This window comes from Magnolia sinica, chromosome 1, assembly GCF_029962835.1.
Source record: "Magnolia sinica isolate HGM2019 chromosome 1, MsV1, whole genome shotgun sequence".
NCBI classification, from domain to species: domain Eukaryota; kingdom Viridiplantae; phylum Streptophyta; class Magnoliopsida; order Magnoliales; family Magnoliaceae; genus Magnolia; species Magnolia sinica.
This window is the reverse complement of record NC_080573.1, coordinates 33,372,222-33,387,719: the sequence shown is the minus strand read 5'-3', so window position 1 is coordinate 33,387,719 and position 15,498 is coordinate 33,372,222. Positions and strand designations below refer to the sequence as shown.

The following is a 15,498-nucleotide window of genomic DNA, read 5'->3' as shown; positions in this document are numbered from 1 at the left end:
AATCTCGTGGTTTTTCATGTGTGAGGCCCTCATTGGAAGAAGCCATCCCATCCAATGGATTCTATAATCCAAAACCAATCCAACAAGCTTAATATTGGGCATCTTTCGGCGTGTAGAAAAGTTAAGGTGAATTTAAATGGTGAAAATCACTGTTTTCTATGCTATGGCCCACCAGATACTCGGATCAGCTTCATTTTTTGGCTCAACGGGTAAAATGATCTGGGGAATGGAATGAACAGCGTGGATTAACAACATGCATCAAGGTGGGGTCTACACAAGTGGCCCACCCCAAATGCATTACACCAAGCTAATATTTGTGTTTTTCATTCAATCGTCCAGCGTCCAGGGACATTGGACGATTGTGCATTACAAGTGGGCTACACATGTGGGCCACCAAATGATGGGTGGTGTGGATACAACTCTTATAAAGTGGGCCCCACCAATAGATGACTTGGATAAAAATACATGCCTTATGGTGGGGTCCATCTAGGCAGGCCACACAGCCACATCATCATACCAAAAATATGAAAGAGAGAGAGAGAGAGAGAGAGAGAGAGAGAGAGACAGATAGACACGTGATGATGGAGGGACACTGGCACTATGAGCCCTCCCTTGCATAATCTACAACATACATCAAGTGAGTCCCATTTCATATGGGCCCACCGATCAAAATCAATGGTGAAGATCCTTTCTCCACCGAAATAGAAGGTCTAGATGACCCCTTTTTAAACTAGAAAGTAAACATCATGATGGGGGTTCATGAAGAATGGCCCCATCATGGAATGATATTGATAATCAAGGTGAGCCATCAGCCACATCTTAGGGTCCAAAGAGAGATCCATACCATTGATCGGTAGGCCTCACTTAGCCCATCATAAGAACATGACAATCTAGCCTATAGAAGCACCCACCGTTCGATCTTCTCGGTCCATTAGAATGCCCGTCTCCTTGTGCTTCACTTTGATGGAGGGTGATGAGAGTTGAATGGATAGGATGAAGGTTTTTGGGGTGGGATAGGTGGGCCACACAAAGTCATTTTTCTCTCTTGGAATGCATGGACGTGAATTTTTTTTGCTAGCTTGGGAGTTGTGTTGAGAAATGAGAGAGAGAGAATGAGTTGTAAGAGAAGTGAGGGATGGGTGTGATGGGTGAAAGGGTGAGTGATGTGTGATGTGTACTTGACATATATGGTTGTTTAAGAGAGAGGGTGAGAAAGAGTTGACTTGGTGGTTGCTTGACTTGTGGAGAAAGAAAGCATGGGTTGCTTTGTACTTGACATGAGGTGATTGATTGATGGATTGATTGATTGATTGATGAGACATGTTGTAGAGATTCTCTTGAGATTACAAACGCGCGGCATTTTCTTCGAAATAAACGCCGGCCCACATCTCCCTACCAGGGTATCGGATCGGTGCGCGAGTCGCGGCGTTGGAACCGCTGTGACGGTGTGGTCGCAATGGTACAAGTCTCAGATTAAGCCGACTTAAATCTATAGGATACGACTTAGGGTCACGCGCAAACATCGATTCTACGTCGCAGGTTACCGAAATTCAACAGGAAGGATCGCGACAGTCGACGGAATAGTACAGACTAGGATACGGGCCTTACATTATTAAAGGGTCGTGGTTGTCCTATTAGACGGACCGTGATTTTCATGTAATATGGTTCATAGTTGATGTGAAGCATTGATCGTAGTTATCATTTTGAAATAGGTTCGTGTTAATCATTTTGCATGGTCATTGTTGCCTTGTTTCATGTGTCGTTGTTGACAACCACCACATTATTTTTTTACACTATCTATTTACATGACAATCACGATCATTATATCATGAAAACCACGGCCTATTGTATGTACACGATTTCCATCTGTGTTCGTGGCTTAGATGGATAAAGGCTCGTTATTATCATCCACCTTAGGTCATGGTTGTCATGAAACATGAGTCGTGACTGACATTGGATAGGTATTGGTTATCATGATACATGGAACCTACAATGGATTGATACGTTGGTCGTTGCTGTCATTTTAAAATATACGTGAAGCATTGGTCGTAGTTGTTCTGGGTCATGTTTGTCGTGTTAAAATGGTCGTGCTTCACAGTTGTAATGGTTCGTGGTTGTCGCAAACACGACAATCTTAAGAGAAACACGACCCAGGCAATATAAGAACCACGATCTACCTGTCATGGGTGCCACGACCTGTCCCTAAGCTCACCATTTCCTTTATGGGTCGTAGTTCAAATGCATAAGAATTCGTGGTTATCATCCACATTGCATCATGGTTAACACGGACCAAGGTTCATAAATTAATAAGTATATATATCATAGTTCAAATTACATGATCTCAAACATTAAAAAATGATGAGGAAGAAGAGATGGAATGGGCTATTGTCATGCAAGTGATGGCAGCTTGCGTAGTAGTAGTAGGGGAATACTATTGGGTATACATGTTTAAACAACCGAAGCGACATGGAGATGATGAGCGGGTGAGGTTCATCACCTCTATCATTCGGGAGACAAATGTGGATTACGTAACTTAACTTAGGATGAGTCGAGATTCTTTCTTTGAGTTGTGTACTAAACTTCGCGAGAAGACACATTTGCGCAATACTCAAAATGTGAGTTTAGAAGAACAAGTGGTTATGTTCCTCCACACTATGGGCCACATTGTTCGCAATCGGGTCATAGGGCACAGATTTATTCGATCCGGCGAAACCGTTAGCCATCACTTTAACCGTGTCTTAGATGATATTGTATCATTATACCCAATGTTCATTAAATAGCTAGGATCAGAAACACCCTCCGAGATCTAAAGAAATATTAGTTGGGCTCCATACTTTCAGGTATCATTTTCATTGATAGCCAATGTATTTCTATGTTGTTATTCCCATACCCCTACTAACAAGTCCGTCCCTAAGAGAAATTGATGAAATGCATCTAGGATTGTGTCGGTGCAATTAACGGGACACACATACCTGCTCAGGTCCAAGTAACAAATCATGCGAGCTTCCACAATCGAAAAGGATTCCTCTCACATAATGTACTCGCGGCATGTTCATTTGACATTAATTTTCTATACATATTGGCCGGTTGGGAGGGTTCAGCTTTGGATGTGAGGGTGCTACACAATGCTCCAACCCGAACAGATGATCCATTAAATGTCCCGCATGGTGCTGGTTAGATTTTTAAAGATTGCCCATCTATTTAATACTTGTGAAATCTTCGAGTGTCCATTTAATGGAACATTAATTCAACTGTGTATGGAAATATTATGTTGTCAATGATGGATATGCGCATTCACCCGGTTTTATGGCTCCATACCAGGGCGTGCGATACCACTTACAGGAGTATCGAACCGGGAGAGTGCCTGCGAACATGGAGCTGTTTAATTATCGACATACACAATTGCAAAATGTAATCAAGCATTGTTTTGGTGTAATAAAAGGCAGATTTCCCATATTAAATATGTTCATTCAGTATGAGTTACACACAAAAGTGAAAATTGTTGTAGTGTGTTGTGTGTTACACAATTTCATACGAACCGGACATAAGTCTCATCAAGAGTCACATGACGCAAAAATGGATTTTGCTGAAGGGGAGAGTAGCCCAACACTGCTTGAGGTGTCAATGAATAACGAGAGGCAATGGTTGTTGTGTGTTACTTAGCAAAAAAAGGTTGCTTGGATTTGAGTGCGGGATGATATTGCTTCTCGAATGTGGGCAAATGCAAACCAGAATAGTAGGAGTAGATAGTCAAATTAATTTTATTTATGATTTGCAATTTTCCATGCGAACTAGACAATACTTAGGTGCTATCGTAATATTAATTACTTGACTATGGAATTTTGCATAATTTGTAAAAGTATGAAATATATTTTTGATCAGGAATGTTTAATTTCTCACGAAAAATGTTGACATTAGATGAAATTAATATGTACTTGACACGTGCTATGTGCGTATGTGACATGGCAGACTTCTGGTCTAATGATAGATCGACATTAACACAATCATCGGTTAGGACACCTGTGATGCCAACTCGTTATTCATCACGTGGGAAGACCATTAAATCCCTCGCTAAGCCTCTGTCTCGAGTGGCTAAAATCAAATAGATTGTAGAAATAGATCAAGTTCTTTTCGACACGCTGCTAGAACAGGTTGCTTTGGGACTTAAGGTGGATAATGGTTTCAAGAGAGAAGCCTACCAAGCAACGGCTAAAGAGGTCGTGAAGCATACAGACATAGTTGTCAACTGGTAGAATGTGTGGAACCAATTGAGGTATTACAAGCATGAATATAATATTGTGAAGGACATGCTGGCAGCCAATGGGTTTGGATGGGATAATGAGCGCATAGTGGTTACGGCCCCTGATGAGGTCTGGGAGAAATACCTTATGGTATGATTTATATAAGTGCATCTTATAAAACACCTTCACAAACCAATATATCACATATACTTTTTTCTAACTTACAACTTTATTTTATGGTTGCAGTCTCACCCATGTGTTGAAAGACTCCGTGAGAAAAGAATTGATAGAATGGATGACCTTGCGGTTATCATCGGATCAGATCAGGCCACTCGACGATATGTGAAAGGAAGTATGAGTATGGCCACATCATTCTCTCGGATTCAGCGAGATCTCAATAAGGCCTGGAGAGACTAGGAAGATGATCTTGACGATACGATTGACCTCTCAGAGGACCATGTAGCGGACTCGTCAGGTGAACATTTTTCCTCGGAGACTCCATCAATGGAAAGACGCGGATCCCGTGTAACACCTCATACTTTCCAATACTCGAGTGTTACCATGTGATTTAATTTAAATTAAATACAAAAAAATATAATACAACCTAAATATATATACTATGAAATGTTGTTTATATATATTTTATAAATATTTGAAGTTACATGTTAAAGGGATATGTAACTATAATCCATATCATATGCATAAATTACAAACTATAGATTTTGTAATATATAAAAATAACATATACTGGAAAAATTTATAATGAATAACATGTTTTAAACAATTTAATGATTTATATAACTTTTAAAAACCTAACACATATATGAACATACAAATAGTATACAAATAACATATATGTATATATATACATTAATCTCTGCTTACTGACATTCATATAATTTACATATATTAACAATTTGTGATAATATAAATTATATATGATATAATATATAAGGAAAATAATTTTTAATAATAATAATAATAATAATAATAATAATAATAATAATAATAATAATAATAATAATGATAATAAAATGATAGTGAAAATAATAATAATAATAATAATGGTAATAATAAAAATAATAATAATAATAATTATTATTATTATAATAGTAAATAATATTATTAAATGTAGTATAACATAATATTTAGTGTCATAAAGTCAGAACAGGCCATATATCCGTAACCTGACCATTGGGTCTTAGCTTAAATAGTCCCTTGGACCGTTTTAACCGTTGATGTTCAATTTTGGGCTGATCCAACCAACAAATCAATGAAAAATCCATAAATGAGACCCGAATCAAGTCGTGGGGCCCACCTGGGCTCATATATGCCCCAAACTGGGCTGGGATCCTTATATCTGGCCCTCAGGGTAAATGAACGGTGGAGATTAGTCACAAACATCATATAGGGCCCCCAATCGGAGTGCACGTGCACCCTAGTGATAGTGCATGATGTGCACTGGACTAAGCCAGCTGGTCAAGCGACCATTGACCAAGCCACTTTCGAAAAAGAGAGGAAATTCCTCCTGCCAAATTGTAAATTTGAATTGATGGACTTCGGAGTCCAAAGTGGACCACCCTGGCCACTTTTCGAACGATCTAAGCCGTCCATTTTTCTCGTGGGGTCTGCCCAACCAAAAAGGTATAGGGGTTTGGACCCATGCATAGGAATAAAGGAGTTGGGCCTGGACCGTCCATTCCTTTCATATGTGGCTAGGATCTAAGATCAGAGACCATCAGGTGGCTTCTCTTACAAGTCAACACCCCTTAAATCCAAGGGATTTAAACCTCCCACGAGCCAGTCAGGGGAGGCATCTTCATAACTGGAAATAGTTAGGCAAGCCGTAAGGAAGGAAAAAGTAGGATTTCCATTTTTGGCTATAAGAAGCTGTCACACCTGCGACTGTCCGATGGGGCCACGTGGGGTCATCCCAGCCCTCCCAGCACAGTGGTACAAAATGAGAAAACACCATATCTCATCTCATGAGAAGATGGTGAGAACCAAGCTTTCTCATGAGATGGATCAAGACCCACATCTTTATCCAAAAAGTGGACCCCACACTGATCTAAGAACCCATCTGGTCTGCTCAAACAGACCAGATCATGGCAAAACATGTGGAACAGTGATCTGTCATTGATGCTTGGGTCATCTTCCCCGTTGACCCATCAAAGCCTGATCGCAAGATGGGCCCCACAAGACCCTGGGAATGTACTTTCAGGTTGGCCAAGGTGTTAGCAATCCATCCCTAAACATGGATGGGGCCCATACATAGCTATCCTTCAATCTTAACCGTTGCATATAGTGAGCTTTTTCCAACTGTTGGAGGCACCTCTCCCTACCTATAAATAGGAAACCACTACCCTCTATTTTCCACACCAGCAAGGAAGAGAAATAAAGAGAAGAAAGAGAGAGAGAGAGAGAAAGAGAGAAAGTAAGAAAGAAAAGAAAGAGAGTGTTGGTGGAGGCATCAACCACCTTGCAGGTTCGGCCAGGTAATGACTCAGTCCTTCGATTTTCTTTTTTCTCTTTTCCTTCTCAGCCATGATGAAGGCCGTATTTTGGGCCATGATTAGAGCTTGGACCTAGCCGCATCTGTAAGTGCTATGGTTTCTTGCTCCTTTGGTTGTTAAATTTTGTGGTGCTAAAACCTCAATCTATGTCTTGTGTAGCTTATAGGTATATATGTTCACGACATCACATCACATCTTTAAACACTTTGCTTTAAGTCAAGAACGAAAAACTTCTTCAAACCATTTCAAGAAATGCAAGTACAATCTACAACAAAAGAAGTGGTCTTGTTCAAAGACTCAAGTTAGTGTACAATGCAAGATGAAGTGTAATTCAAGCTCTAAAAGATCTCAAGCTCAAGATTACATCAAGTAGAAAGATCTTAAGCTTCACAATCTTCAAAGGTCAACTATCATTTGAAGAAATGAAGTCTCAATGTTCATACCTCACTTTCAAGGTATGATTGACCTTAGATTAACCTTAAGGTAAGTCATTTTGCATACATAATTTAAATTGAACAATTTTATAGATGTTTGGTCTATTATAGGACTAGTCCTGAACTCTGTTCGACTAGTCTTAGGTCTGGCTCGACCAATCCAAGAAATTTCTAGACCAGTCCTAAGTTGTTGTAATTTGTCAAAATTTTTTGATTAAGCTAGACCAGTCCTGGAGACTGGTCGACCGGTCGTAGGAACAGTGTCGACTCGTTCTAGGACCAGTCGTGCACCTTCGACTTAAACTATAATGATCAAATCAGGTGCCTCAAGACACCCTAAGACTAGTCGTGAAACGGTTTTATCCGATCGCGCTTAAAATTTTAAAAATCTGTTCAATCTACGACTAGTCGTAGTGTTCTCAAGACCAGTCGTAGATACGATTTCTGCAACTATAAATAGAACATGAATTTCAGAGTTTTAGAAGGCAATTCAAGTAAAATCAAGGCATCACTCTGAGATAAGTCTGTGTTCAATCTTAAGCTAATTGTGCATATTTAATTTCTCTATTGTTAGCTTTTTCTTATTTGATTTTGTTTCTATATTCCAATCTAATTTGAAAGAGGAATTGGGATATTCCACTTCTTAGATTCAAAATCAAATAAAGCTAGCCCTAATTGGATTTAATTTAAAATCAATTAGAACTTAAAACCATTTCAAAGTGAGTATTAGACATTGAACTTCCACATTCGAACTTCTATTCTGATTGCTTCTTCCGAGCTGCTACAAAAGGAGAAATCCAGGTATTTTACTGTATTGTAAATTTCCTTCATTTTGGTTTTTATTTGAGATTAAGCCAAAAAAATCTCAATCTATTGGTTATCTGAGGAGAGCCAGGAAAACTCAGAAGTGGGGTTTTTGAATTGTGTAACCCATTAAAAGATATAATTTTGAAGGTTTTAGCTGAACCTGTGAAACCTATTTTCATAGTGAACGCTGATATCCCCTATGTGAGGATATTAAGAGTGGAGTAGCAATCTGTGTGGCTGTTGTTTAACAGTTGGTGAATACACAGGCAAACCACTATAATTCTTTGTGTATTGTGATTTGAATGTTTGCTTAATTTATATATCATTTATCATTCAAAATTGTGGGATGTATGTGTGGATGTGAATGTTGTAATATTTACATTTCAAGCACTGTGGGGAATGTTGTAATAGTTTAGATTTCAATTCTTACTATTTCCTTTCCGTTTCTTTACAGTTTTAGCTTTTAATTCTCTAATTGTTCTAGTAAGGTTGTCCTGCCATAAACCCTTGGTTTTTATGGTGAAAGGTTGTCCTTAGAACAACTAGATTTTGTGATTTCTTTACATTTTGTATTATGAATTATTATCTTTCTTGTTCTTGGCTATCTTATTTTTTATTCTGCTGTTATTATTCCCCCCCCCCCCCCCCCTCCAAGACATATAGCTAGGCCTTTTCAGCATCCGACCATGCACTACAAGAAATACCCCTTTTAGCGACGAAACTTTTCGTCGCTAAAAGTCAGATTTTCGTAGCCAAATACATTTAGCGACGAAAATTTTGGTCGCTAACTTCGTCACTAAAAGACCAACGTGCATGGATTTTAATGGTGAAAAATTCAAATCGTCGCTAAAGTAAGATTTTTAGCGACGAAAATTTTCGTCGCTAAAAAAACTGTACAAGACTTTTAACAACAAAAATTTTCGCTGCTAAAAATTCGTTACTTTTAGTGACGAAACATTTCGTCGCCAAAAAACTGTACAAGACTTTTAGTAGCGAAACTTTTCGTTGCTAAAAGTATTGTTCAGTTTTTTAGGGACGAATATTTTCGTCGCAAAAAAAACTATACAAGACTTTTAGCAGCGAAAATTTTCACTGCTAAAAATTCATTACTTTTAGCAACGAACATTTTCGTCGCAAAAAAAACTATACAAGACTTTTAGTAGTGAAAATTTTCGCTGCTAAAAATTCGTTACTTTTAACGACGAATATTTTCGTCGCAAAAAAAACTGTACAAGACTTTTAGCAGCGAAAATCTTCGCTGCCAAAAAATATTCAACTTTTAGCGACGAAATATTTCATCATTAAAAAGCTGAACAATACTTTTAGCAGCGAAAAGTTTCGCTGCTAAAAATTCGTTCCTTTCTAGTGACGATAATTTTCGTCGCTAAAAAACCTTTACATGACCTTTAGCAGCGAAAATTTTCACTGCCAAAAAATTCATTACACCTTTAGTAACGAAAATTTTCGTCGCTAAAAAACTTTACAAGCCTTTTTAGCAGCGAAGATTTTTGATGCTAAAAATAAATTACAATACTTTTAGCTACGAAAATTTTCGTCGCTAAAAGTCTTTTTTTTTTAAAATATACCGCTTAAAATTCTGCACAAAATTCCTAATATACACCTGTTAACAATATATTTCATCATATTCATCCTAATATACACCTATTATATAATATATTTCATCATATTCACATTCACATCCATCTAATTAAATTAACCCTAACCCAAACATAAACTACATTCATCCAAACACAAACAATCTTATCCGCATCACATTCATTCATGCATAAATACATATAAACTTAATATAATAAAAAAATATTAAAAAAAATCACACAGATGAAGGCGGAGGCGCTAGGGCATCAGTGGGTAAGCGTGCAGCGATAACCTGAAACATCTCTATCATCCGTCGCTCATGCTCCACCCGCATCTCCTCCATCCTCCTCTCCTGCTCCTCCCTCTGCCTCGCCTGCTCTTCCCTTTGTCTGTCCAGCTGATCTTTGATGTCATCGACGACGACCCGTAGCTGCTGAACCTCTCTCTCTGCGGTATCAGCTCGGCGTACGGCGCTGTCGCCAACGACGATGGATCGGCTAGAGGCAGCTCTAGCAGGTGCCATGAGCTTGGCACCATGGCCAAACCCACGAACATATCCAGAACGGGTGCCAAGCAATTGACTCAGGATCTCTGGCTCACTCCGTTGAGTACCATCGGGAGTGGGCTGACTACGTAAGGTGTTCATCTCCTCCTGTAATGAAAACATATGAATTTTCATAATAAATGACATTATTATAATTTAATGCAAATAAATTTTACAATGTAAGGATCTTTACCCAAATCTCGCTGGCTCTAAGATGTACCCAAGATCCTGTCGCCTGCCGACAGTGAGTCCCTTTGTAGAAGTCTACTGGTCCGGGCTCCTGGCCAGTGACAGAATCTCGCTGCGCAATCGAAAAGACAATAAAATTAATATAAATGCATGGAAAGAATATATAAACGTAATAATTATCAGTACTTTCTTATCATGTCGTGACGAAGTCGTACAAATGACTTTGAACCAGCTACGTGGTTCACTTCTAACTTTCCTCTATTGTCAGAATTTATTTTTCTCCTCTTTTGAACACGTTATTCATAATACATTGTTATTAATTGCGAATTTAATTATTACATTAAGATATCATAAATATGTAAATATTACCTGAAAAGAATCAGACGAAAACTATCGCAGAGTATCCGCCAGTCCTCATCGGTCACGTGCAGCGGTGCGAACTGTACGGCCTCCTCGTGGCTCATGCACCGCTTGTATTACCGGTGTAACTTACTGTGGTAATCCTTGAATCGCTCCTTCATCATGTCGTCGATGGCATGGGAGATGTGCAGAACACTCAAATCCAAGTCAAATTTATCCTACAGTTTCGTAAATAATAGATTAAGATAATAAACTTATTAAGAAAATAACTTAACTGTAAATGAACTTTTATAAAATAAATTTTAATTTACTAAAATTTACCTGAAGGCGCTGACGGATGAGCTACCGCACATCATCTGTCACGTCTCCCCAACGGGAAGTGGTGGGGGGATCAGAGATCGGCATAAGACACCGACCTCTGACGTAAACAACATGGCATTGTTCTCAACAGGTCTAATACAGTCCTGTGGGAACTCTACCATCACCCTACCCTCATGCATAAGTCGCTCTAAAAGCAACCTGCGCGTGGGTCTACGTCTTCGTCGGCTGGTCGACGACGCTGTTGCAAAAGAAATACGTAAGTTTAAACATAAACAGAAATCATTAAAAGAAATATACGTCTAGACTTACATGCAGTGCCCGGTGTATGCGCGACTGAGGGATCAGACGCCTGCGATGCAACATGTGACGGCGATGCTGGCTCCATCACTTCACGAGTAGAAGGGGTAGATCCAGTGCGCGAACGACGTACTCTCCCACCTGGTGCCATCACTGAATATGTGCTAGCTACGAACTTATAAATTTAAACAATGTCAATACAAGTGGAATATACTAAAACGTTGTACAAGTAGTGTTAAAGGTACAATGCATGTATTTATGGTTAGAGAGATGATTAAAATATGATTAGAGCATTACACTATAATGCAAGCAGAATATAATAAAACTGTAAACTTTAATTTATAATCATTGAAAATTCCATTATACATTGTCATTCTATATTAAATATACATATTTCATTGTAATACGAAATAACTTTGAGGTAAACTATCCGAAGTACTCCCTGCATAAGCTATCGTATGCTTCAGAAACATATGTCATTTCATGCGAAGCACTCGACATATTTACAGCCAACATGCCAGTCACAATAGGAGATATCTGGTCTCTTAGGACTCCATTCAAATGTGCAAGTGACAGAGTCGCATCTTTCATATCTCATTTCTCGCGATTATATATCTCCATCAGCCACGAAATTTCTTTGAGATGGCATAATCTTTCCTCTGGGTCATCGTCGATATATTCCACTCTACACTCATAGACCAGACCGGGTATCTCTATGGCCCTACCAGAAGAAGATAGGACCGAAACATCCATCTGCAATAGCTGATGAAATATGTTGCGTGATTCTGCTACGCTCCGGTTTAAGGAGGACATGATCAAAAATTGACTCAACTGCAAATGTGGATTATAAACAAGTCAATAAAAAAAATTAATCATGACTTGTAATTTTCACGTATACATGGAATACATAAATTATTCGAATTGAAAAATAACATGTAAATCATGTGTACATTTAATAATCGTCGTCTGTATCACTATCGCTTAGAGCTATTTCTTCACCAGCACTATCATTGATCAGTATTTCATCCTCATTGTCTATAATATCATCATCAATGAAACTGCTATCATCTATAACAATATCACGTATTATTGAGGCATCAACATGATCAGGTGGCACATCATCTCTATCTAATTGCACCACATCAATATCAACACTTGAATCAGTCCCTGTATCCCTAGATGGCATGTCTTCTTAATATGCTTCTTCAACCCTAAACGTGTCATTTCTCCCGTCCTCGCTATCTTCAACTTCTCGTACGAGAACGTCAAATACATTCCTGGGTTTTATTTTCTACACCACGTGCTAAGAGCTGCCTAACTTGGTATCAACGAGGTAAAATACTTGTTCGGCTTAGCTGGCGAGGACAAATGGGTCATCCTTAAACCACTTCTGAGATAAATTTACGCTCGTAAAGTAGTTGTCAGTCTGTATTCTCAACTTCTTATTTCCAATGTCCCACCAATCACATCTAAATAAGTACACCCGCTTTCTCATACAATAACTTAGCTCAATAATATTTGTCAAAATGCCATAAAAGTCAATTTCATCCTCCTCATTTGTTCCCTTCACAACCACCCCACTATTTTGTGTGGTCCTGTACTTCTCACATTTTCGGTGTAGAATTGAATCCCGTTTACAATACAACCTGTATATCTAGATACACATCTATCAGTGCCACATGCCAGTGAGTATAATGCATCAGACGTATCCGCAAAGTTACTCGTGCACAACGTCTTCATATATTATCATGTACAGAATATAATTGTTTAGGGATTTTCATGAGTTGAAATAATGTGCAATACAATAAAAATGCTAAGTGTGATGAGGTACAATGTGAAATCTTACACGGTTGGCGAACCATTCTGGAAACTGATCTGATGCATTCGATCATAATTTGTGAGAAATTTGGACCTCATCTCGTCTATGTGTTCGCTACACATAAATGGCACATCATCAGCAAGAAACATTAAGATCATCGTATATATAGAAAATAATAATCGAGGGAAGACTTATTCCAAATACGACTCTATTTCTTCACAATTATGCAACACATACCATCGCACCTTTGCTAGATCCCCAAGGTCCATATCCTGAAATGTCAGGGATCCTAAAGGATGAATGTTATGTGCAAATATAGATATGAGTCCTTGTTCATGCTCCTGCCCTTCATCGGCATTCCGATCTTCTCGGTTGAATCTAGTCTCTATGCCACGAAGATACATGGAGCGAAATGTAAGGCACTCATTATCAATGCACACTTCAGCTATCGACCCCTCCGGTCGTGCCTTATTTCTCATAAATTGTTTCAGTGTGTGAAGGTATCTATACACAAAACTACTATGTTATACGTATGAAAACATGAATATATGTAGTTTATGGAATGAATAAAAATTTTAACATATTGGTACCACCTTTCAATTGGATACATCCAACGATATTGTACTGGGCCTGCAAGCTTCGCCTCGTGCGGTAAGTGAATCGCTAGGTGTACCATGACATCGAAAATTGCAGGTGAAAATATTCTTTCAAGTTTACAAAGGATTACGGCAATGTCCCTCTCCAATCATTTAATAACATCTACATTCAACGATCTCGAACACAAATCCTTAAAGAATATCTTCAACTCAATCAGTGCCGCACTGATATCCTTGCTCAAGAATCCACGAATCGCAACCGGCAGTAGGCATTACAGAAGGACGTGACAATCATGACTTTTCATTCCTGTTACCTTACAGTCTGTAACGTTTACGCGCCGAGATATGTTTGACGCATACCCATCGAGAAACTTCCCCGATCTCAACCATTCACATAAACGCTTTCTCTCTAGTTTTGTCAACGTGTAGCAGGCTGTTAGTATAGTATACGAATTTTCATATGGTTGCAAGTGCAACTCTTTCCTTAAACCCATTTCTTGTAGATCCAAACGAGCCTTAAAACTGTCTTTTGTTTTCTTCTCTATATTCATCAATGTTCCAAAGACATTGTCACATATATTTTTCTCAATATGCATGAAATCTAAGTTGTGTTGCAATTTCAGATCACTCCAATAGGGCAACTCAAAAAAGATGCTCTTCTTTCTCTAGTTATAGTCTGATACTGTATGTTTCCTCTTCTTCAAGTGCGATGTCTTACCAAATCTAACCTCTCCAATGTTACTCAGTTGTTGCATCACGTCTTCTCTAGATAGCTCTTTTGGAGGTGGCCTATGATCTTGTTTGCCATCAAAGATTATACGTTTATACACCTTGACTCCACAACTCGTTTAACTCGTCTACTAACGGTCGCAAATACACATCAATGTCATTCCCAGGTAACCTGGGTCCAGAAATAAGCAATGACATCATGAAAAATGACTCTTTCATTCACAACCAAGGAGGTAAATTACAGGGCATAAGTACCACTGGCCACATATTGTACGAGCTACTCATATTACCAAATGGATTAAAACTATCACTTGCAAGGCCTAGTCGAACATTGCGAGAATCCTCTACAAACCAGCCATGTTGCTTGTCAAAATTTTGCCAGGCTTCAGCGTCCACAGGGTGCTTCAGTGTACTATCATCATGAACGCGTTTCTCCTTATGCCACCTCATATCTTCAGCCGTCTTACGAGATATAAATAATCTTTACAATCTGGGTTTGAATGGGAAGTACCTTAACACATTTCGTGAGATTTTCTTACCCCTGGCTCTGTCATTCTTCCACCTAGACTCTCCACATTCTTGACACTCTTCAGCCTTATCATGCTTTTTCCAATATAATAAACAATCATTTATACATGCATGTATGAGTTCATAACCAAGGTCTAAGTCTCGCATTAATGATTTTGCCTCGTAATGAGACTTTGGCAATGTCTCACCGTCCGGTAACGCTTCTTTCAACAACTCAAGCAACATGTCAAACGATTTGTTACTCCAACGATTTATTGTCTTCAAATGAAGTAACTTTGTAAGAAAATTTAACTTGGAGAAGTTCTCACAGCCCGGATAAAGTGGACGTTCTGCCTCCCTCAACAACCTACTAAACTTTTCTGATTCGACATCACCCATTGGAGGAATATCTTGGCTACTGCTTGTCACTGCAAAATCAGTATCCGCAGCTGTTCCCCTGAACACATCCCTTATGATATCTTGCATTTCGTCAATGTCTTCATCCTCGTCATTCGGCACAATTGGGTCAGCGAGGACTTTGGAGG

General features: G+C 38.8%; 1 protein-coding gene across 1 annotated transcript; it reads right to left on the bottom strand.

The window, feature by feature from the left end:
- Positions 1 to 9,826: 9,826 nt before the first annotated feature.
- On the bottom strand, positions 9,827 to 10,467 carry LOC131245405 (uncharacterized). Its single transcript, XM_058244860.1, has 2 exons — positions 10,329 to 10,467; positions 9,827 to 10,243 (listed from the first exon to the last, which is right to left on the bottom strand). The coding sequence occupies exon 2, from the start codon at positions 10,235 to 10,237 to the stop codon at positions 9,827 to 9,829; it is 411 nt and encodes a 136-aa protein (XP_058100843.1). The 5' UTR covers positions 10,238 to 10,243; positions 10,329 to 10,467.
- Between the last annotated feature and the right edge of the window lie 5,031 nt (positions 10,468 to 15,498).

Bases quoted from the DNA above. Each gene is read 5' to 3' on its own strand.
- LOC131245405 (XM_058244860.1), bottom strand. From the start codon at position 10,237: ATGAACACCTTACGTAGTCAGCCCACTCCCGATGGTACTCAACGGAGT.